General features: G+C 39.7%; 1 protein-coding gene and 1 pseudogene across 1 annotated transcript in view; one reads left to right on the top strand and one right to left on the bottom strand.

Annotated features, from left to right (window-relative positions):
- The window catches only part of LOC105729169 (phosphatidylinositol 3,4,5-trisphosphate 3-phosphatase TPTE2-like), a 77,723-nt gene extending 63,784 nt beyond the window's left edge, over positions 1–13,939 (top strand). Inside the window, exons 19-23 of the mRNA XM_064361771.1 lie at positions 3,544–3,649; positions 5,819–5,910; positions 10,014–10,106; positions 11,848–11,918; positions 13,671–13,939. Coding sequence (XP_064217841.1) covers positions 3,544–3,649; positions 5,819–5,910; positions 10,014–10,106; positions 11,848–11,918; positions 13,671–13,773 — 465 coding nt within the window. The 3' untranslated portion in view covers positions 13,774–13,939. The remainder of the gene's footprint in view (positions 1–3,543; positions 3,650–5,818; positions 5,911–10,013; positions 10,107–11,847; positions 11,919–13,670) is intronic.
- A 951-nt stretch (positions 13,940–14,890) lies between these two features.
- Positions 14,891–19,712, bottom strand: LOC105729170 (M-phase-specific PLK1-interacting protein-like; annotated as a pseudogene).
- Between the last annotated feature and the right edge of the window lie 2,315 nt (positions 19,713–22,027).

Genomic DNA, 22,027 nt, shown 5'->3' with positions numbered 1-22,027 from the left:
CTTTTTAAAAAGGGGAGTTTTTCTAGGGGAGTGGGTTGAGATTGCCACCTGTTATCTGGTTTTATTTTAGACTCTTTTCCTTTGGTGATCAGGCAGCAGCAGTGCGGCACCCTGCATGGGCCTTGGTCCCTCCCTGAGGCTGAGGGTCATGCTTCAGGAGCCGCCCACGCATTGGGGGTTCTGGCTTCTCCTCAGAGCACCCTGCTTTCTATTCCATACTGGTTATTGTTTACGGAGCTCAGGAATTGATTATTCTCCCAAAGTAGGAAGGTCCAGTACCTAAGGCTCCAGGACCCTGAAGTTTATCTAAAATCACCAGCCTTTGATTTCAATGTAAAAAAGATGCAAGTCTTTCACAAACCCTTACTAGGCCAATTCAACCCTTGCAGAATATCACAAAGACTGTTTCTGGATAAATCCCCTTTGTATATGTGTGTGTGTGTTTTCTGTGTGTTTTGGGGGAGGTGTATATTAAAAGAGAAAGTAAAGGGGAAATAAACTTTCCAAAAACCTTTTTATATACCAGACAGTATTGCATTTTTACATATTTTAATACCCACAACACCTATATAAAATATATGCTGTTACTCCATTTTTTCTTTTAAGAACATTTTATTATGGAAAATTTTAATCATATACAGAAGTCCAGAGAATCATACAATATATCCCCATATAGTCACGACATTGTGGCAACAGTCATTTCAGCCTGCAACTAGCCACGTTTCATCCATTCTTTTCCCACTCCACTCATACCCCCAACCCCACTCTCCACTCTTGCTTTCCCTAAACCTGGGTTATTTTAAAGGAAATTTCAGTCATCAGATCATTTTATCCCACAAGTATTTTAGTATGACATTTAAGTACTCTTCACCATCGAAAACCCTTAATACTTTTTAATCATATCTAAAAATATTACACCTTAAAAATCCTTAATATCAAATTTGTAGTCTATGTTTGTTTCCAAAATTGTCTTAAAATCTTTGAAAATTTAGTTTGTTTCAATCAGAAAATTCAGACAAGGTCCACACATTTCACTTGGTTTCTGTCTCTCCTAAGTCTCTTTTAAGAATCTAAGTTCATAGATTTCTCATCATTTTTTATTACTTGTACTTTGTTTATTGCAGAAACCAGGATGTTCATCCTATAGCATTTATAACATTCTAGACTTTGCTGAACTATTCTAGGAGTTACACATTCACTATCTTATTTAATATTCTCAGTAACTTTATGAGTAGGCACTACTATGATGCTCGTCTTATAAATTAGAAAACTGAGGTCCAGAGAAAGTAACTTTTGGACTAAGGATTGAAATCTAGATGTCAGACTCTGAAGCCCATACTATGCACAGCTTCTCGTTTTTATTGTCTTTCTATATTGCCCCTCAAACTGAAGTGAGACTCGGTTGGGAATTCTTAAACAGATTTGGATATGGCTGTAAATGAGTTTTTCTTTAAGTGGTAGGAGCTGGGTAAGTACTCTTGGCCCTGTTAGAACACTGTAACAACTGATCCTCAACCTTTAGCTTGGGCCAAAAGAACTCAGCCTTATCCACTGATACTTTTTTCCCACACCTAAGCCAAAAACAAAACAAACAAAACAAAGATAGTCATAAATCTAAGCTAAAAAGTAATAGGTGAATTTACTGAAGTGCAGCCCTAATCATGCAATTTCCATGCTCAAAATCCATGCTATGTCCCTGCTGCCAATGGCAAAAACTGAATGTTTCAACCTGGCACTCAAGAGCCACAGTTTGGCTTTTCTGCTATGTGCATGCACACATCCCACGCTCTAACACATTTCGACTGTGTGCTGTTTCCCAGCCTGTGGACACTTGATATCCTCATGCCATTGCTCATGCCCCTTTTCCTGGAGTCCCTTTCCCTTCTCAGCCTGAAGTAGTCTCTTGCTTTTTCAATTCTTAAAGCCTTTTGTGTTTCTCTTCAGGACTATGTCACTTTGCATTATTCTCTAGCTATTTGAAGTGGTGACTTCTGTATCCCCTTTAAAGGCAAGGCCCATGGCTTACCCATCTTTCTCCACTTTTCTCACAATATCTTCTTTGTTTTTAGTGAGTGCCCCCTATGTGTTGGTTGTATTAATTTCTACTACAAGTTCATATTGTTTGAAGTTATAAGGGAAGGAAGCATGGGAGCAAAAGCCATTTAGGGGAAGGTTGAGAATCTGGTGGCAGGAACCAAGGGGATGCTAGATGGAGTGCCTTCAACTCTACCCACGCATCTCCCCATCCCCAGTTCTTTTACACTTGTGCATAGTTTCCCTAACTTTAATCCAGAACTAGCACAACAAAGGCTGCAACTGAATCTCTTCTGATTCACTGAGAAAGCAACACAGGGACTCAGCTGCAGGTTTGAGAGCTGTGTTAGCAAGACCTCAAGAGAGAGTACCCTCTGTATCTGGTGGTGATTCTCAGACACCATCACGTTCTGATCCTGCATTGTGGGCCATTCTGCTGACTACATCTACTCCTAAGTTAAGAACTTTCATGAGCCTTCCTCATGACTGGCCCATTCTAAAGGGAAGTATGGCAGTTAGTTACTTTGGTGAACATTTCCCAATGGATAAGGAACAGTCTGTGAACCTGAGTCTGTTTTTTTTTTTTGAGACAGAGTCTCACTTTGTCACCCAGACTGGAGTACAGTGGTGCAATCTCAGCTCACTGCAACCTCAACATCTTGGGTTCAAGTGATTCTCCTGCCTCAGCTTCCTGAGTAGCTGGGATTACAGGTGCCTACACCACGCATGGCTAATTTTTGTATTTTTAGTAGAGACAGGGTCACCCTGTTGGTCAGGCTGGTCTCAAACTCCTGACCTCAAGTGATCCGCCCACCTTGGCCTCCCAAAGTGCTGGGATTACAGGCATGAGCCACCACGCCTGGCAGACTTTTGAATTTTGAACCAGTTGATTCAGTGCCAAAGCTCTTCAACGACTTTGAGAAAAATTCAAGGAGAGCCATTGTGAACAGCTTACCCCAGGGAAAGGACAAGGCTAAGAGAATCCCAGAGTTTCCTTGTGAAAACAGAACTGAGGAAATGGAAAGTGAAGAAATTCTAGCTGTCAGAAACAAGAGAAGAATGACATGAAATCTGCTACTGAGGTATGGAGGTATTCCTCTTGAGTTCTCACATATACCATGCTCTCATGCCAGGAAGCTGCTCTTCACCAAACCACGAACCTTCCTCTAACTCAGTCACAACTAAGCTTCCATCTGCGCACTGATGATGTTGTAACTGTTTTGTTGCTGGTTCTGATTAGCTGCCCTCTCAACGATAAGCAGCCTATCAGCTAGACCTGGCTTCACCCTTGTTACTTCCCTATAGCACTTAATTCAGTATTTTCCCCCCAAGGTATATAGTTGTGAGGCAACATCCCTAAAAATGTCTAGTTATATAATGGCATCAGTCAACATTTCCTTAATTACTTGCTCCCCTTAACAAGCTTTATGCAAAAAAAAAAAAAAAAAAAGGAATGTTGACTTTAGACTTTTCATCTCCACTTAAAGTGAGGTGTCTTTTGCTTTTCAGAATAGATATGTTGAATATTTTTCACAAGTGAAACACCACTACAACTGGAATCTCCCTCCAGTAAGGATACTCTTTATAAAAAGATTCATTATTTATTCCATCCGTGGTAAGTGCTTTATGTATAATTGAAGAATTGGGCAGGAGGGCCAATGTTCCCGCTCTGGGAGGGTTTTGCTCATAGCTATATATACAGATGATCCTAACTCATACCTGTCTTTGAAGTCTTGCTCTGTCGCCCAGGCTGGAGTGCCAGTGGTGCGATCTTGGCTCACTGCAGCCTGTGCCTCAGCCTCCTGGGTAGCTGGGATTACAGGCACATGCCACCCTGCCCGGCTAATTTTTGTATTTTTAGTAGAGACAGGGTTTCACCATGTTGGCCAGGCTGGTCTCGAACTCCTGACCTCAGCTAATCTGCCCACCTCGGCCTCCCAAAGTGTTAGGATTACAGGTGTGAGCCACCACACCTGGCTATACCTGTCTTTTTATGTATCCTCACACATGAACTCTTCCTTACATATGCTCCTCCTCCTGCAATTGCCCGTTGATTGCGAGCCCTTAGATGCTCTTTACTTTTTCTTTTCTATCACCAATTTAGGGGACTTCATCCCCTTCCCATCTCTCCTGTTCTCATTGCTCCTCTGGTCTCAAGGTAGGGTGGTCTTTTCAGGGCAGAGTGAGCCTCTGAGGAGGGAGGAGGGAGACCCATGTGCCCTCAAGACTGCTTATTTCTCATAACCACCTCTAGTTCAGAGTTTGTCTTGGTGGAGGTGTCTCCATATCATATCATTTTCTCACCTTCTTTCAGAGGCATATTTTTTTCTCATCACCCTGGGCTCTTCCTTTCCCCTCTGTCCTCCATCTGTAACCCTCTCACTCCCAGCTTTCACTCAGGGAAGGTGGGAAAGCAGGATTGGTCTGTGTGGAGGGGATGGGGCTTCACCACTCCCACTGCCAGAGAGGTAGCAGGGAGGTGATGCTTCTGAACCCCTAAGGAAACCTCTTGTATCAGCCGGTCACCTGAGGTGGCACAAGTGTTGTGTGTTATGGATGCCATGGTGCCAGGATACTGGTGTCCACACAGACATTTTTAGTCTTCTGAGTTTAGTTCTACTACATTTCACTGATTTCTGGTAAACATCAATAGAAATTCTGCATCTGAAATGGGAAAGAGGGAACAGAGACAAGAAACTGTGATTTCTAATGACAAATGAATATCATGGTGTCTGTGAAAACAAAATCAAATGAAAAGAAAAGCAGCATATTAGATGAGCAATCAAGAATAATTAATACACTAGTTTATTAAAATATTTGTTTTAATTCTCTACCTTTAGTTTTGTGCATATTTAAATTAAGATTAATATAGAGTTGAGAGGAAAGCAATAAAAAATTAATTGGCTGAGAAACCAAGTCTTTGAGGAAATGCTAAAGGAATTGGGTCATTTGAGTTGAAAAAAAAGGGGCAGAAGAGCCTTTGTCTGTAAATATATACTGAACACCATGGGAATTTTTGGATGTAACTGTCCTATATTTTTATAGAGATTGCATCAGGAACTGGCCTTAAAGTAGGGCCGAAGTAGTTTAGACTACAGTATTTATTATTAAGAATCATTATGATTAGAAGTCTGAAGAAAGGTTGCACATTAGCAAGAAAGGTTGCAGGTCACCTTCCCTAAATTTTCTTTTTTTATTTTTTGAGACAGCGTCTCACTCTCTTGCCCAGGCTGGAGTGTAGTGGTGTGATCTCAGCTCACTGCAACCTCTGCCTCCCAGGTTCAAGCAATTCTCGTGTCTCAGCCTCCTCCTGAGTAGCTGGAATTACAGGCATCTGCCACCATGCCCAGCTATTTTTTGTATTTTTAGTAGAGATGGGGTTTCACCATGTTGTCCAGGCTGGTCTCAAACTCCTGACTTCAAGTAATCCACCCACCTCTGCCTCCCAAAGTGCTGGGATTACAGGCGTGAGCCATGACGTCTGGTCCACCTTCCCTAAATATTTTTTCTAGAAAGATGAAGTGATGGGATTCTAAGTCTTTGAAGCTGATTGTATGTGGTTTTTTTTTTTTTTTTTTTAATCCCCTCTCTTATAAAATCTGCTTTAGGAGATAGAACTGGGCTTGAAGCTTGTCTTTCAAAGACAAAATCCATGCAAGACCAAATAAGTAGCTACTGATACATTGTTAACTTGGATAATTTTTTCTCTTTTTAATCCATGATGTTAACTGGTGAGACATTTTGATCTTTGTGCTAACCAACCTAACTTTTAAATTTTATTTAGGTATTGGAACAGGCAATGAAAATGATCTAAAAGTCCAAATAGTCATGGAGAAAAGGGTTGTCTTTTCCGGTACTTCTTTAAAAAATTGTGTGGTAAGAGAAAATATGTGAATTGAAAAAATCTGATGTTTGTTTTAAGGCTGAATGTCAAACCAGCAATGTTCACCTCCCTAAACTATCACTCACCATAAAGAGATTCCATATGCTCTCTGGTTACTATCCAGCTTGGTATCACTGGATTAGGATGCAAACCAGAGATAAATTAACCTGTTTGTTCAAAACAGTTTTTTCAGGGTACTTTCCAGAATTTATTTCTGTTCAGCGTTGCTTTGTCTTTCACGAAACCACAAATGCTGAGCATGTCCCCAGGAATGTATTAAAGATTTTAATTTACATATCTGGTTGTTTTTGGCCATATTCTCTTCTTCTTGGTCATTTTATCTTTTATTATAGAGCACTGATTCTAAAATTTTAGTGTACACGAAAACCACCGGGGAGCTTGTAAAGGTTTACATTCCTAGTTTGTACCCCCAATGTATGATTTGGGAAATCTGGAATGGGGCCCAGGAATCGATAGACTTAGCAATGTCCCAAGTGATTCTAAGTCAGAGGTTCTGTGGGATAACCCTATGAGAAACAGTGCAAGAGTGAAGGAACTGGGGAGGAATCTCTTTATTCAAAGCACAAGGACCTTGTAGTCAAAGTTTTGCTACAATGAAGAAATGCCTAAAATTATAAACCTTTTCTGAAACAGTAAGAAAGCTTCCTTCATGGGTCTGATAACCATAAACTTAGAATTCCTACTCAGGCCTTTGTCTCAAATTCTCCTATTACTAATCCTATTCCTCCCCTCTCTGCATCCCCCTACCCCTTTTTCTGGCCTCTCCCAACTGAGGGTATTTACCTAGGCCTGACCCTTGGCTTTCTGTTCTTTTTTTTTTTTTTTTTTTGAGACGGAGTCTCGCTCTTGTTACCCAGGCTGGAGTGCAATGGCGCGATCTCGGCTCACCGCAACCTCCGCCTCCTGGGTTCAGGCAATTCTCCTGCCTCAGCCTCCTGAGTAGCTGGGATTACAGGCACGCACCACCGTGCCCAGCTAATTTTTTTGTATTAATAGAGACGGGGTTTCACCATGTTGACCAGGATGGTCTCGATCTCTCAACCTTGTGATCCACCCGCCTCGGCCTCCCAAAGTGCTGGGATTACAGGCTTTCTGTTCTTAGCAAATGCTTTATTCTTGGTTAAGGAATGACCCATCCCCTTTAGTTAAACTATTATTTGTTAATTTATATAACAGATATTTATGAGCACCCACTGAGTTGTAGATGCAGGAGCTACAACATGAACAGTCTCCACTCCGACTGAAATGCATTAGCCAGTGAATTATCTGAATTATCAATGAGCTTTCTTTCTGCTTCTGCAAATGGCACCAGCTTTCTCCCACTCAGGCTTTGGGCTTTGATTCTCTTTGCCTCGGTCCCCTAAATCCAGTTAGTTATCAATCCCTGTTGATTATGCCTTTGAAATTTTTCTGTGCTCTCCTGCCTTTCTGTTCTCACTGCCACTAACTGTCCAGAACCTCATTTGCTCATGCGTAGATTTCTACAACAGTCCCCTTACCTTTTCTTTCTCCTTATATAATGGAATGTATAGAATCCTGAGATATGCATCCTGAAATATGGCTCTCATTGTGAAAAGTTGTAGGTAGAGCAGAAGACACACTGTGTGCCCATGGTCAAAACCAGTTAACACCTTCGGCTCAACATCCTTATCTGTAAAATAAATATCACATCTCAAGTGTTGTGGGAATTAAATTAAATAATATATACACATATATATATAAAGTTTCTTTGTAAACTATAAATCACTAAATAAGTGTTACATGTGATAATTATCAGGCCTCTTTGTCACATAGGAAATGCCCCACCATATTCTTCAGCAACCTCACTCTTATTGCCTTGGCCCTTGAGCTCTTAAGATATCATAGCCCTAACATAATACCTGAGCTTATTTCTATCAGTAGCTTGACCAGCAGACTTCATTCCAAATAAACTGGGTCATCCCTTTTGGATCTTGGAACACAACTCTAATTTCATTCATTAGTTAATTGGTTCTTTCTTTCTTTCCTTCCTTTCTTCCTTTCCCTTTTTTTTGCCTTGAGTCAGGGTCTCATTCTGTCACCCAGGCTGTAGCTCAGCGGCGTGGTCATGGCTCACTACAGCCTCGACCTTCTGAGCTCAAGCAATCCCCCAAGTGGGTCTTGCTGTATTACCTAGGCTGGTCTCAAACCCCTGGGCTTGAGCAACCTTTCCACCTCAGCCTCACAACGTGCTGGGATTATAGGCATGAACCACATGGCCTGACCTTTTTTGTTGTTGTTGTTCTAATTTCTTTTTCTTTTTTTTTTCTTTTTTTTTTGAGATGGAGTTTGGCTCTCATTGCCCAGGCTGGAGTGCAATGGTGAGATCTTGGCTCACTGCAACCTCTGCCTCCCAGGTTCAAGCAATTCTTTTGCCTCAGCCTCCCGAGTAGCTGGGATTACAAGCATGCACCCACCACACCTGGCTAATTTTGTATTTTTAGTAGAAAAGGGATTTCTCCATGTTGGTCACGCTGGTCTTGAACTCCTGACCTCAGGTGATGCCCCCACCTTGGCCTCCCAAAGTGCTGGGAATACAGGCATGAGCCACCACACCCGGCCTATTTTTCTAATTTCTACTTTGTGTTATTGCTGGTCTTTTTCCCTCTGAATGGACTAGATTCTATTTTCAGAGCTTTTCTTCCTTTATCTAAACTGTTTCATGCCCAATTCAGTTTCTACCTCCTCAATGAAATTTTCTCATGCTGCACCTCCTGTTAACCATTCCCCAATAGTGCATAAGAGCACACCCAGCCTTCATCATACAGGTTGAGTTATATACCATTCTACTATTGTTTCTTATATGTGTAGCTTCCTTAAGGAACCAACTGAGTCTGTACCTCCTTTTGTGTTTTTCACAGGGCCTAGCATCGACTTTTCTTATTGTAGGTGCCATTATTTATATCAGAGTAAGCCAAAGAAATAGTATAGCTTCAAAGTCATTCATTACAAAACTTGACCTATCTTTGGTCACTCCATCCAGCAGCCTGCAGTGGTCAAGTCCAAAGATCCCATTGACAAACACAAGAGTTCTGATAAAACATCAAGTGTTATGGACCCCCGTTGTTATTTTTTAAATTTAGAAAATAAAAAACCATGATTAGTTATGCATTACTTTTTGAATGTCAATGCTAGCTTTAAAATTGAGCTTCTTAATGTATTCTCAAAAGAGGCCCTAATGCATGAAAACCAAATGACACACATTAAATAATATTTAATTGATTAAAGTCTAATAGAAAATTCAATACTTTTTAAAAGTGAGGCACTTTAAAAAAGTAAGGCACTTTTAGTAGAGACGGCCAACCCGTCTCTACTAAAAATACAAAAATTAGCTGGGCGTGGTGGTGCACACTTGTAGTCCCAGCTTCTTAGGAGGCTGAGGTAGGAGAATCACTTGAACCTGGGAGGCAGAGGTTGCAGTGAGCAGAGATCACACCACTACACTCCAGCCTGGCAACAGAGCAAGACTCCATCTCAAAAAAAAAAAAAAGAAAAGAAAAGAAAAAAAAGAAAAGTGCCTCATGATAACTAACCCTCAAACATGTTGGCCTTTAAAAAATGTAAACAACAGGCAGGACATGGTGGCCCATGCCTGTAATCTCAGCACTTTGGGAGGCCCAGGTGGGCAGATCCCTTGAGGCCAGGATTCAAGACCAGCCTGGCCAATATAGTGAAACCCCATCTCTACTAAAAATACAAAAACTAGCTGGGTGTGGTGGCATGCACCTATAGTCCCAGCTACTCGGGAGGCTGAGGAACAAGAATCACTTGAACCTGGGAGTCAGAGGTTGCAGTGAGCTGAGATCATGCCACTGCACTTCAGCCTGGGTGACAGTGAGACTCTGTCTCGAAAAAAAAAAAAAATACACACATACACACACATATAAACAATAGTATTGCAACTAGAAAAGATTATTAATAATTATTTACATATGTAGTGATTGGTCTATGGACCAAAAGTACTTGATCAATATAGGAAGTCATGATAAATGAACAGGAACTTTATCGTTATCATTAGCTAGGTTTATAGTTCTAAATTCCATGTGTTCATTCCCAGGTAACTCATGACACTGAAACAGACAGAGTAATAATTGATGTATGCAACTGTCCACCTCTGTATAATGATGTGAAAGTGCAGTTTTTCTCTTTGGTGAGTAATCAAGAAACAGCCTCTGCCATTGTTCTTGTCTGGTCTTTTGAATGATTTTATTTAAGATTTGCTTTACTGCAATTCCCAACAAGGGAGATGATAGATGTCATCGCATAGAGAGAGGGAGAGAAAAACAATAAATCAGATCCATAACAAAATTTTTTAAAAGAACATATGTAATTTGAATAATTTTGTTCATTTGTTTTTTCTAAATTGTAAATTTTCTAAATTTTTCTAAATTTACATATATTAATTCTCATATAAAAAATATAAAATAAACACAAAAAAATGTAAAAGCCAAGGTGCTAAAAAACCAAAGGTATGTTTTACTGCATAACAATGATTACATCTTGTGTTGCATCTTTTTTTTAAATTAAAAAATTCAGGCCGGGCCTGGTGGCTCATGCTTGTAATCTCAGCGCTTTGGGAGGCTGAAGTGGGTGGATCTTGAAGCCAGGAGTTCGAGACCATCCTGGCCAAAATGGTGAAACCCCATCTCTACTAAAAATACAAAAATTACCTGAGCATGGTGGTGCATGCCTATAGTCCCAACTATTCGGGAGGCTGAGGCAGGAGAATCACTTGAACCTGGGAGGCAGAGGTTGCAGTGAGCCGAGATCACACCACTGCACTCCAGCCTGGCAACAGAGTGAGACTCCATCTAAAATTAAAAAATTGAGACAGGGTCACACTCTGTCACCCAGGCTGGAGTGCAGTGGTGTGATCATAGCTAACTGCAGCTTCAGCCTCCTGAGCTCAAGCAATCCTCCCACTTCAGCCTCCCAAGTAGCTGGGAGCATCTACTGGAAAAAGAGTTAGGTTTGGGTGACTCAGCTGGGTGAAACACAAAGAAGGCAGCACAATACAACACATGAAATAGCCAAAGCAGTCTGTTATTAATTCCAGAGAGAAGAGGGAAGCACACTTCGCAGGGCCAACTGTATGAGGGAGCCATCCAGGAGACCTGTGATCAACTGATGGGTGGAGAGCAATAGCGAGAGAGAGGGAGGGACCTGAGAGTGGAAGCCTTTATTGGGATGTAAGGCGCTACCTGAGAAGGTTTCCTGCAGGGAAGTCTAATTTGGTTTAATGCAGGCAGGCATGTGTTCCATGAAGTCATGCTATGACTGAGAGCTGGTCACTGATATATCCACATGGTCCATGCAGAGTATGGGGATCTGTGGGGTGAGTCAAGTATGTTATATCTAGCTGTCCCATAATGAACTAGTCACCAGGAGAAGGTTGTATAAGGCAGATATTGGGATCAGTCACATTGAGAAACTGGGAGGAGGTAAACTGGAAACTGCTGAGGGTAACTGAACCCCACTTCTGATATCAGAAAGTCCAATTTATATTTAAAAGGGATGCTGAGGTAACAGCAACAAAAAAATGGTAAGAATTCACTACAATATACTTGGGTATACATAGGCATAGGTCCTTAGTAGATTGTTTAGCACTATCTAAACAGAATTTAAATCCGCATTTAAATTAAATATCTATCATGGAAAAAATACTATTCCCTGAAAATTTGATGTAAATGGCAAGAGAAAGCAATGGCATTTTCTTAAAGCCTCCTCCTTTGTGTCTAGATTGTGTTGTCATAGACTGCAGAGTGCTGCGTATTTAATAGTTGTAACTGTTTGATAAATATATAAAGGATTAAAGGAAGGAAATTTATTTCTTTGGAATGATTAGTTCTTGGTATCAGTTTTACTTTGAAAATAATTTATTTTCTTTTTAGGAGCTTCCTAAATACTATGACAGTTGTCCTTTTTCCTTCTGGTTTCACACATCTTTTATACAAGATAACAGGTATGGATATAATATAAACCCATAGAAACAGCCTGATCTTCAGTGTCTAAGGTGTAATGGCAATTCTTTTGCTGGTTGTCATAAACTTAATTCATAGGAAGCAAAAACTCCTCGAGCCACCTTACTCCTCTTACTTTGGTTATTTAAAAAATACAGTTGTTCTTGAGACCTACTGTTACAGTATCCTCAAGGTCCATGCCATAGGACTGTGTTATGAGTCCAAAAGTATTATAATCAGATCTGAAGTGTGGCAGTAAATTCCTCCCAGAGAAGTTCAATATGAGTCTGTTCAGTACCTTCATCATGTCAGGTCTTCAGTAGGTGCTGATTTACCAATGACGAACCACCACCAAATTTTGTGCTAAAGTAAGGCAGGACCCAGGGAGGCTTCAGCTAGCTGAAAAGCTGACTGATACACTTGTATCTAGGAGAAGTTACAAGACACAGTAAGTATTAAGGAATATGCCTAAAAATACTATTAAGTAATAGACTCCCATTTAAATGTGGCTTTCTAATAACTGAATTGGGAAAACTTTCTGAATAATTATTAATTGGATTTAGAGATTATTGTTCCAAAAAACCTTCTGCCATATTTGGAAACTCATTTCTCAGTCTAGAAGTTCTCCACTATATGTAGCATTTGTTCTATGGTGGTGAAAATTTTGAGTTTTTTGGTATCAACCATACCCTCAATACAAAAGGATAAAATATTTTTTAAATTATTTAGGTCAGAGCTGTAGAAATGGCTATGATTAAATGGCATGAATTGATAGTTATTGTTACATCCAGTCCTAATCTTTTCTTCAAATGTGAACTGGAGCTAATAACTCCTTAAGCCCAGCAAGGCAACGCTAAATTAAACCTCTGGTCTACACACTTGTAATGCATACACATTTAATGGATTTTGATAGAGTGAACTTTGGATTTGATGGAAAGTTTTTACAAATTTTTTTCTTGGATGCATACAAACAATAAGCTTTTTCTTATAACATGAGCAGAGTCCCTCAAATAGTGAGAGCTGGGTGGAGTTTCATTTGACGCTACTTCTCAAAAGTGATTCTTGCTAAAGGATACAGTTTTTTTTCCTTTAAAACACCATGTTCATTTGGAGAAGCAATAAGGTCACTTTTATCCTCACTTTTATGCAAATTTCTAAAGATTTCTGTAACATTTAAATTTGCATACTACTTGGTAAAGCTGTTTTTGTTAGTTATGAGATTGTTGTTTAGCCAAAAATGCCAACTTCTATCATTTAGAACACTAGGCATAAAGGGGTTAACCAATTTATTCCTAGTGTTCCATTATTGAAACACTAAGCATGTGGGAGTTAGATCCTACTGCTCCAGGTCATCTCCAAGGTCTGATTATAAAAATTCAAAAAATTGCAACCTCACACACGAATTAAAAGAGATATAGTATTTTATTACTGGGTTTTCATTCATGTCTAGCCTGACTGATTTCTGTCACATATAGAAAGTTAGATATTTTATTAAACCTGGATGTCACTAATTCCATAAAAAGCAATGTTAAAAGAATCAGCATGCATTACTGATGTGCTGCTGAAGATTAAAGTATTTTTAAGTCTCACTAAAATGGTGGAAGGAGACAACTGAGACACAAAAAAGGGGCTGAGGTTCTATTCACGGTGAGGCTCTTTTTTTGTTTCTTCAAGCTCTAACAAGGGCGCCCAACTGCATGGCTCTTCAGTTAGCCCCAATATCAAATGCAGTTTTTTTTTTTTTATATTCTTAGGCTTTATCTACCAAGAAATGAGTTGGATAATCCACATAAACGAAAAACATGGAAAATATACCCACCGGAATTTGCAGTGGAGATAATTTTTGAGGAGAAATGACTTACAGTTAAGTTGTAGCTGATTAAGAATAGTTCCCCCTTCCCCTTCTGGGAAAGAATGATGTTTTTTCCAACCCTGCCACATATTTTTATGTTCTAAGTCTTCCCTGCTGATATATCTATGTTTATATATGTGTACATATGTTCTTGACAAATCTATTAAATATATATAGACAAAACGTCAGTGTGTTTTTCTCTTTTTTGAAGGCATATACTTCAGTTTCCATCTTATATTTACATAAATTTGGAACACAGTACACAGAAACGTTAGGCATCATTTTGAAGAACTTTGAAATAGAACTTTCATATCAAAATAATTGAGATAATTAAAAATTGTGATTCCCCAACACCCACTTACTTACATATTTTTGATCAAGTATTTATTCCCTGCTTTGTTTCACATTTGTAGTTTGAGATTTATTAGAAAGCTAATTTATATTTTTTTCTTCTACTTCATTTGCAAACTGTCTGTTAACAGATTGGCAGCAAAGACTTTAAATCCAGAAGAGAGAAATGTTTCACACAAGCAGTCCCCTAGCTCCCAACACACACTCTTCTCTCAATCCAAGCACTAAATGGGTAGCTTACCTCACAAGTTTCTTTTAATTCCACACAGACATGGGGGTTGGGATAAGAAGATTGTGGTAAATATGAAGGATAGGTAATCTTCAGTAACTTCTGCTTTTGTATAAAATTGTAAGTGAAATCAAAAGAAATACTTGTTCTTAGAGTAATCTAGGCGTACTGTTATTTTGAAATCCACTAGTCCTGCTCACAACCAACTTCACCTAACCTTGGGGGAACTCTGAAGGGAGGTAATCTTCTAATTATTAACACTAGTTAGCAACATGTCTACAGGAAATCATTATTATTTCCTCTTTGGTGCCAGGTGCTACTTTTTTTTTTAACAAATTTTTTATTTTTATTTTTTGAGACAGGGTCTCACTCTGGTTGTCAAGACTGGAGTGCAGTGGTGTGATCTTGGCTCACTGCAACCTCAACCTCCCAGGCTCAGGTGATTCTCCCACCTCAGCCTCCTAAGTAACTCAGATTATAGGTGCATGCCACCACACCCAGGTAATTTTTTGTATTTTTAGTAGAGATGAGGTTTCCCCGTGTTGCCCAGGCTGGTCTCAAATTCCTGAACTCAAGCAATCTGCCTGCTCCAGCCTCCCAAAGTGCTGGGATTACAGGCATGAGCCACCACGCCCAGCCTGTAGGTATTATTCAAAGTACCTTCATTGCCACTGTATCCTCAGGCCATGATTGTCCTTGAAAAAGTTCTATTTTGGCTTTATTGAAATTATTTGAATGATTTTCCTATTATTAGCAAGGCTCTCAACAATCTAGACCAAGATGATTTCATCAGAAAATGAAAGGTAGCAACTAATAAGTCAAATGTCACTGCTAAAACACGATATGTCATTCCTGAAAAACCTTGCATTCTACAGAAAACACTAAAAAAAAGAAGCAGTTCATGAAAATATAGGGCTTGAGAGATCAAGGCAAACCACTCCAGCATAGCAGCTTTGTAACCAACACACTAACCACTTGGACCACCCATGTCAGCACCTCAGTGTCTGGAGTTTGCCATAGGAGCTTTTTTATTTTTGAGTGGAAATGGAACAATATATAAGGGCTGTGGGTACCAGAGTGGCACAGATGAGAGTAGAGCCCTGAGCCGTGGTGGGCATGGAAGGCAGCAACCTGCCAGGAGCTGAGAGCTCCACGAGGCTGGTGAGCGGCCTAGCTGCAGGTGATTTTTTTCTCCTCTAAATATTCCAAAAGAAGGTTCCAACTGCCCATGCAGCAGCCCAACTAAAGCCTTTTTCCTTTACTCCTCCTAATCTGGCTCCCCGTTTGAGGAAAAGATCATAGAACATGCTTTCACATTCCTTTCATGTTAATATTATACCCTGCCGTTCATATTACAGAAACACGTGTAGGCACAACATAGGTTGTACTATTTCATTTAATATTCACACAGCAATAATCTACAGAGGGTAGATGATGTCCTGGGTTAGGTGAATAGGGAGGAAAATACTTAGCTGGCTCAATGAAGAGTAAGATCTGTCTTTTTCAATACTAGCAATACAGGAAGGAAGGCAACCCTCTTTTTTATTTCAAGAATTTCACTTTTTGAAATAAAGAGGTTACCATTAAGGTTTCTCTTCCCCAAACCTCCAAGACCCACCAAAATTTGGAAATTATGAGTTGTCACACTATTCTGCTTTTGCTTATTCAAAGAAAACTTGTTTAAGGCCTCTCTGGGTATTGCTTTCTTAGAATGCAGAATGAATGATTCTTTGAACATCCCAAGAAACTTATATCAGAATTGTTAAGTGTGCTCTGAATGAAGAGACCCTCCAAACAGGCTTTGTGTGAGCAACATGGCTGTTTATTCACCCAGGTGTGGGAGGGCTGAGTCTGAAAAGAGAGTCAGCAAAGGGTGAAGGGATAGGAGTTGGTTTTGTAGGTTTGGGGTAGGCAGTGGAAAGTTACAGAAGTTACAGTTCAGGGCAGTTTTTGCAAGCTGGGAGGGGGTCGTAGGGTCTGGAGTCATGAGGTTGACCTGTCAGTTGAGCAAGGTTGGTTACAAAGTCCAGTTGCCTTATCATTTGAGGTCTTACATTTAAATCTTTAATCTATCTCCAGTTAATTTTTGTATGTGATGAAAGGTATGGATCCAGAATCATTATTCTGCATATAGTTAGCCAGTTGCCCCACACCATTTATTGAATTATTGAATAGGGAGTCCTTCCCCCATTGCTTGTTTTTGTCAGCCTTGTCAGAGATCAGATGGTTGTAAGTGTAAGGCTTTCTTCTGAGTTTTCTATTCTGTTCCATTGGTCCATGTGTCTGCTTTTGTTTCATGCTGTTTTGGCTACCTTATAGTTTGAAGCCTCTGGCTTTGCCCTTTTTGCTTAGATTTGCTTTGGCTATGCAGGCTCTTTTTTGGTTTCATATGAATTTTAGAATATTTTTCCTAATTCTGTGAAGAATGACGTTGGTAGTTTGATAGAAATAGCACTGAATCTATAAATTGCTTTGGGCAGTATGGCCATTTGAACAATATTGATTCTTCCGATCCATGAGCATGGAATGTTTTTCCATTTAATTGTTATCTCTGATTTCTTTCAGCAGTGTTTTGTAATTCTTGTAGAGATCTTCCACATCCTTTGTTAGCTGTATTCCTAGGTATTTCATTTTCTTTGCGGCTACTGTAAATGGAATTCTGTTCTTGATTTGACTCTCAGCCTGGACATTATTGGTGTATAGAAATGCTGTTGACTTTTGTACATTGATTTTTTTATCCTGAAATTTTACTGAAGTTGTTTATCATTCTAGTAGCCTTTTGGCAGAGTCTTTAGGGTTTTCTGGGTATAGAATCATATCACCAGCAAAGAGAGATCGTTTGACTTCTCTTCCTATTTGGATGCCTTTTTTTTCTTTCTTCTGCCTGAGGGCTCTGGGTAGGACTTCCAGTACTATGTTGAATAGGAGTGATAAGACTGGACTGGGCATCATAGTCTCGTTCCATTTCCCATGGGGATTGGTTCCAGCCTTTGCTCACTCAGTAGGTTGGGGCTATGGGTTTATCATAGATGGCTCTTATTATTTTGAGGTACGTTCCTTTGATGCCTAGTCTGTTGAGGTTTTTAATGTGAAGGGATGCCAGCTTTTATCAAAAGCTGTTTCTACATCTACTGAGATGATCATATGGTTTTTGCTTTTAGTTCTGTTTATGTGGTAAATCACATTTATTGATTTGCATATGTTGAACCAGCCTTGCACCCATGGACTGAAGCCTTCTTGATTGTGGTGTATGAACTTATTGATGTGCTGCTGGATTCTGTTTCCTAGTATTTTGTTAAGAATTTTTTTGTCTGTGTTCATCAGAGTAATTGGCCTGAAGTTTTCTTTTTGTGTGCATCTCTGCCAGATTTTGGTATTAGGCTGATGTTGACTTCATAGAATGAGTTAGACAGGAGCCCCTCATCCTCAATTCTTTGGAATAGTTTCAATAGAACTAGTACCAGTTTGTACATCTGGCAGAATTCAGCTGTGGCTCCATCTGGTCCAGGGCTTTTCCTTTTTGGTAGATTTTTTTATTAATTATTTGATTTCAGAACTCGATATTTGTCTACTCAAGGTTTCAACCTCTTTCTGATTCAATCTGGAGAGATCATATGTTTCCAGGAATTTATCCATTTCCTCTAGATTATCTAATTTGTGTGCATAGAGTTGTTTATAGTATTCTCTGAGTATCTTTTGTATTTCTGTGGGATTGGTTGTAATGTCATCTTTGTCATTTCTGATTGTACGTATTTGGCTCTTCTATTTTTTTGTTTTTTGTTTTTTTTGAGATGGAGTTTCACTCTTGTTACCCGGGCTGGAGTGCAATGGCGCGATCTCGGCTCACCACAACCTCTGCCTCCTGGGTTCAGGCAATTCTCCTGCCACAGCCTCCTGAGTAGCTGGGATTACAGGCACGCGCCACCATGCCCAGCTAATTTTTTGTATTTTTAGTAGAGATGGGGTTTCACCATGTTGACCAGGATGGTCTCGATCTCTTGACCTCTTGATCCACCCGCCTCGGCCTCCCAAAGTGCTGGGATTACAGGCATGAGGCTCTTCTATTTTTTTCTTTCTTTAGCTAGCAGTCTATCAATTTAAAAAAAAAAAACTAATTACTGGTTTCATTGATCTTTTGTGTGGATTTTTGCACCTAGACTCAAAAACAAGAACAAGAACAACAACAACAAAAAAACAGCATTTCAAAAAGCACTTCATTCAGTGCTTCTCTAATTTTAGTTATTTCTCTACTGCCAGCTTTGGGGTTGGTTTATTCTTTTTTTTTTTTTTTTTTTTTCTGTTTCCATAAGTGCAAAGTAGGAATGTTAATTTGAGATATTTCTAACTTCTTGATGAAGGCATTTAGTGCTAGAAACTTTTAACACGGCTTTAGCTGCATCCTGGAGATTTTGGTATGTTGTGTCCCTATTTTCATTAATTTCAAATAATTTTTTTATGTCTGCCTTTATTGTATTTTATTATTTTTCTTTTTTTTTTTTTTAGCTAGAAGACAAAACGTTTTATGTTAAAACATTGAAAAAAACATTAAAAGACAAATGCCCATTATATAACCAGGAATGTCAAATATATGGAAACTATAAATCTCTAAAATGTGGTAGGTACTTCCAAAGTTAAATGTTGCAAATTATCCTACTTTTTTTCTCTAATATCAACAGAACAGTACCCGATATGATGAAAAATAACAAAAAGACCTGACTAATTATCCAATCAAAGTTATCATCTTTGGGTAAATTTATATCAACACAAGTTAAAATTTTGTCCAAGATGTTCCTGACACATGAAGCTTCCAGCTGAATTTCAGAAATGTTAACAAAAGTATCTTCCTTTTTTGCCTGTGAATGTTTGAGTATTGCTGTATTGTTGGCTTATCTAAACTACAAATAGTGGTTCTAGGCCTGCCCAAGGATCTTCAAGCATTGAAGCTTGAAATAATATTTCAAGTCATTAGACAGAATCTGTTTTCTCTAACACACCATGATCCAAATGGTGCAGATTTCATTGGAGAACCCTGGGGGTGGGTCTGCTGCTGCCCTGGGGAATAGCCGAATTGCTGCTGGGACCCTGAGGGGGACCTGGAGTAGAAGCCAGGGTAGCTGCCAGGGTACAGAGACCCAAACCTGGCCCCCGGGAAGCTGCCATCGTGTCACAGAGTGGCTGCTCCCATAGGGGCCTAGACTGCGCCCTTGGGCGACCTGTGGTGTGGACTCCCATATCCGTCTCGAGGAGAGGGTGGCCGTGGTCCGCCCCCACCCGGGTTACCCTGCAAGCTGCTTCCGCTACCTCAACCTCCTCCACCTGGACCAGGGTAAGCAGGAGTTGAGGCCGAAAATTCTGTTGCTGCATATCAGGAGCCGGATCCAAAGACCTTGCAGCTGCGTTCTCCTCTGCCTTAATTTAAATGTTCACCCAGGATTTATTCAGGAGCAAATTATTTAATTTCCATGTATTGGTGTAGTTTTCAAAGATCTTCTTGATACCGATTTCTGTTTTTGTCACACTATGGTCAGATTGTATGCTTGGTATGATTTCAAACTTTTTGAATTTATTGAGGCTTGCTTTATGGCCAAGCATGTGGTTGATCTTAAAATATCTTCTGTGTGCACATGAAGATATATCTTCTGTGTTTGCTGGGTAAAGTGTTCTGTAGATGTCTATCAGGTCCATTTGGTCAACTGTCAAGTTAAGTACAGAGTTTGTTAGTTTTCTACATAAATGATCTCTCTATTGCTGTCAGTGGGATGTTGAAGTCTCCTGCTATTATTGTGTGGTTGTCTAAATCTTTTCGTAGGCCAGGGAAAACTTGTTTTGTGAATTTAGGTGTTCCAATGTTGGGTGTGTGCATATTTAGGCTAAGTCTTCTGGTTGGATTGTGCCCTTTATCATTCTATAATGCCCTTCTTTGTCCTTAATTTTTATTGGTTAAAAATGTTTTATTGCTGGGCATGGTGGCTCACACTTGTAATCCCAGCACTTTTGGGAGGCTGAGGCAGGCAGATCACAAGGTCAGGAGTTCGAGACCAGCCTGGCCAACATGGTGAAACCCTGTCTCTACTAAAAATACAAAAATTAGCCAGGCTTGGGTGGTGGGCTCCTATAGTCCCAGCTACTTAGGAGGCTGAGGCAGAATCATTTGAACCCGGGAGGTGGACACTGCAGTGAGTCGAGATGGTGCCACTACACTCCAGCCTGGGTGACAGAGCAAGACTCCATCTCTCTCTCTCTCTCTATATATATATGTTTTATCTAACATAAGAATAATGACTCCTGCTCTTTTTCATTTTCCATTTGCATGATAGATCTTTCTCCATCCCTTTACTTTCAGCCTGTGGATGTCGTTAGGAATGAGGTAGGTTTCTTGAAAACAGCAGATGGTTGAGTCTTGTCTTTTGACCCAGTCTGTCACTTTTTATCTTTTAAGTAGGATGTTTGCCTGTTTACATTCAGGATTAGTATTGATGTGAGATTTTTATCCTGTCGTTGTTAGTTGGTTGTTGTATAGACTTGTGTGGTTGCTCTGTATTGCCTGTGGGCTATGTGCTTAAATGTATTTTTGTGGTAACAGGTTCTTTCAGTTCCATGTTTAGCACTTTCTAAAGGATCTTGTATATGGCTGGTCCACTTGAAATGAATTCCCTCAGTGTTTGTTTCTCTGAGGATTTTATTTATCCATCACTTAAGAAGCTTTTTGGTGGGATATGAAATTCTTAATTAGAATTTGTTTTCTTTAAGGACACTGAAAACAGATCCCCAATCTCTTCTGGCTTGTAAGGTTTCTGCTGAAAGGTCTGTTGCTAGCCATATGTATAACCCGGCCCTTTTCTTCTGCTTCCTTTAAGATTTTTTCCTTTTGCATTGACCTTGGTGAATCATCATCTTATATAGTATCTAACTTGGGTTCTCTGCATTGCTTGGATTTACATGTCAACCTTTCTAGCAAGATTAGGGAAAGTTACATGAACTGTATCCTCAAATGTATTTTCCAAGCTGTTTATTCTCTCTCCTTTTCTCTCAGGAATGCCAATGAGTCATAGGCTTGGTCTCTTTACATAATCCCATATTTCTCTGAAGTTTTGCTCATTTTTTAAAATTCTTCTTTTTTGTCTGAGCTGGTTAGAAGAACTCTGAGATTCTTTCCTCAGCTTAGTCTGTTCTGCTAATACTTCCAATTGTATTATAAAATTCTTATAGTGAATTTTTCAGCTATAGAAGTTCAGTTTGGTTCTTTCTTAAAATGGCTACTTCATCTTTCAGCTCTTGGATTACTTTGCTGGAATCCTTGGATTAGTTTCAACTTTCTTCTGAATCTTGATGAGCTTCCTTGCCATCCAGATTCTGTTTTCTACATCTGTCACTTCAGACATTTCCAACTGGCTAAGAACCATTGCTAGGGAGCTAGTGCAGTAACATCTGGAGGTAAGGAGACACTCTGGCTTTTTGAATTGCCAGAGTTCTTGTGCTGATTTCTTCTCATCTGAGAGGGTTGGTATTCCTTTAACTGTGGTGTAAGTTGAGTATAGTCAGTTGGCTGCATTTCTTCATGTTTTCTGAGGGCCAAGGCTCCGTGCAGGCTCTTTATGGTTGAATTCTTACCTCGGTTTTACAGGAAGGTCTTAGTAAACTATTTTTGTAGTTTGGGCTGAATTCCAGTAGACGACGCT

Source organism: Aotus nancymaae, unplaced genomic scaffold (genome assembly GCF_030222135.1).
Source record: "Aotus nancymaae isolate 86718 unplaced genomic scaffold, 86718_ANA_hifiasm-v0.15.2.pri h1tg000043l, whole genome shotgun sequence".
Classification (NCBI taxonomy): domain Eukaryota; kingdom Metazoa; phylum Chordata; class Mammalia; order Primates; family Aotidae; genus Aotus; species Aotus nancymaae.
Note: the sequence above shows the minus strand (reverse complement) of the source record. Positions and strands in the feature narration are given on the sequence as shown.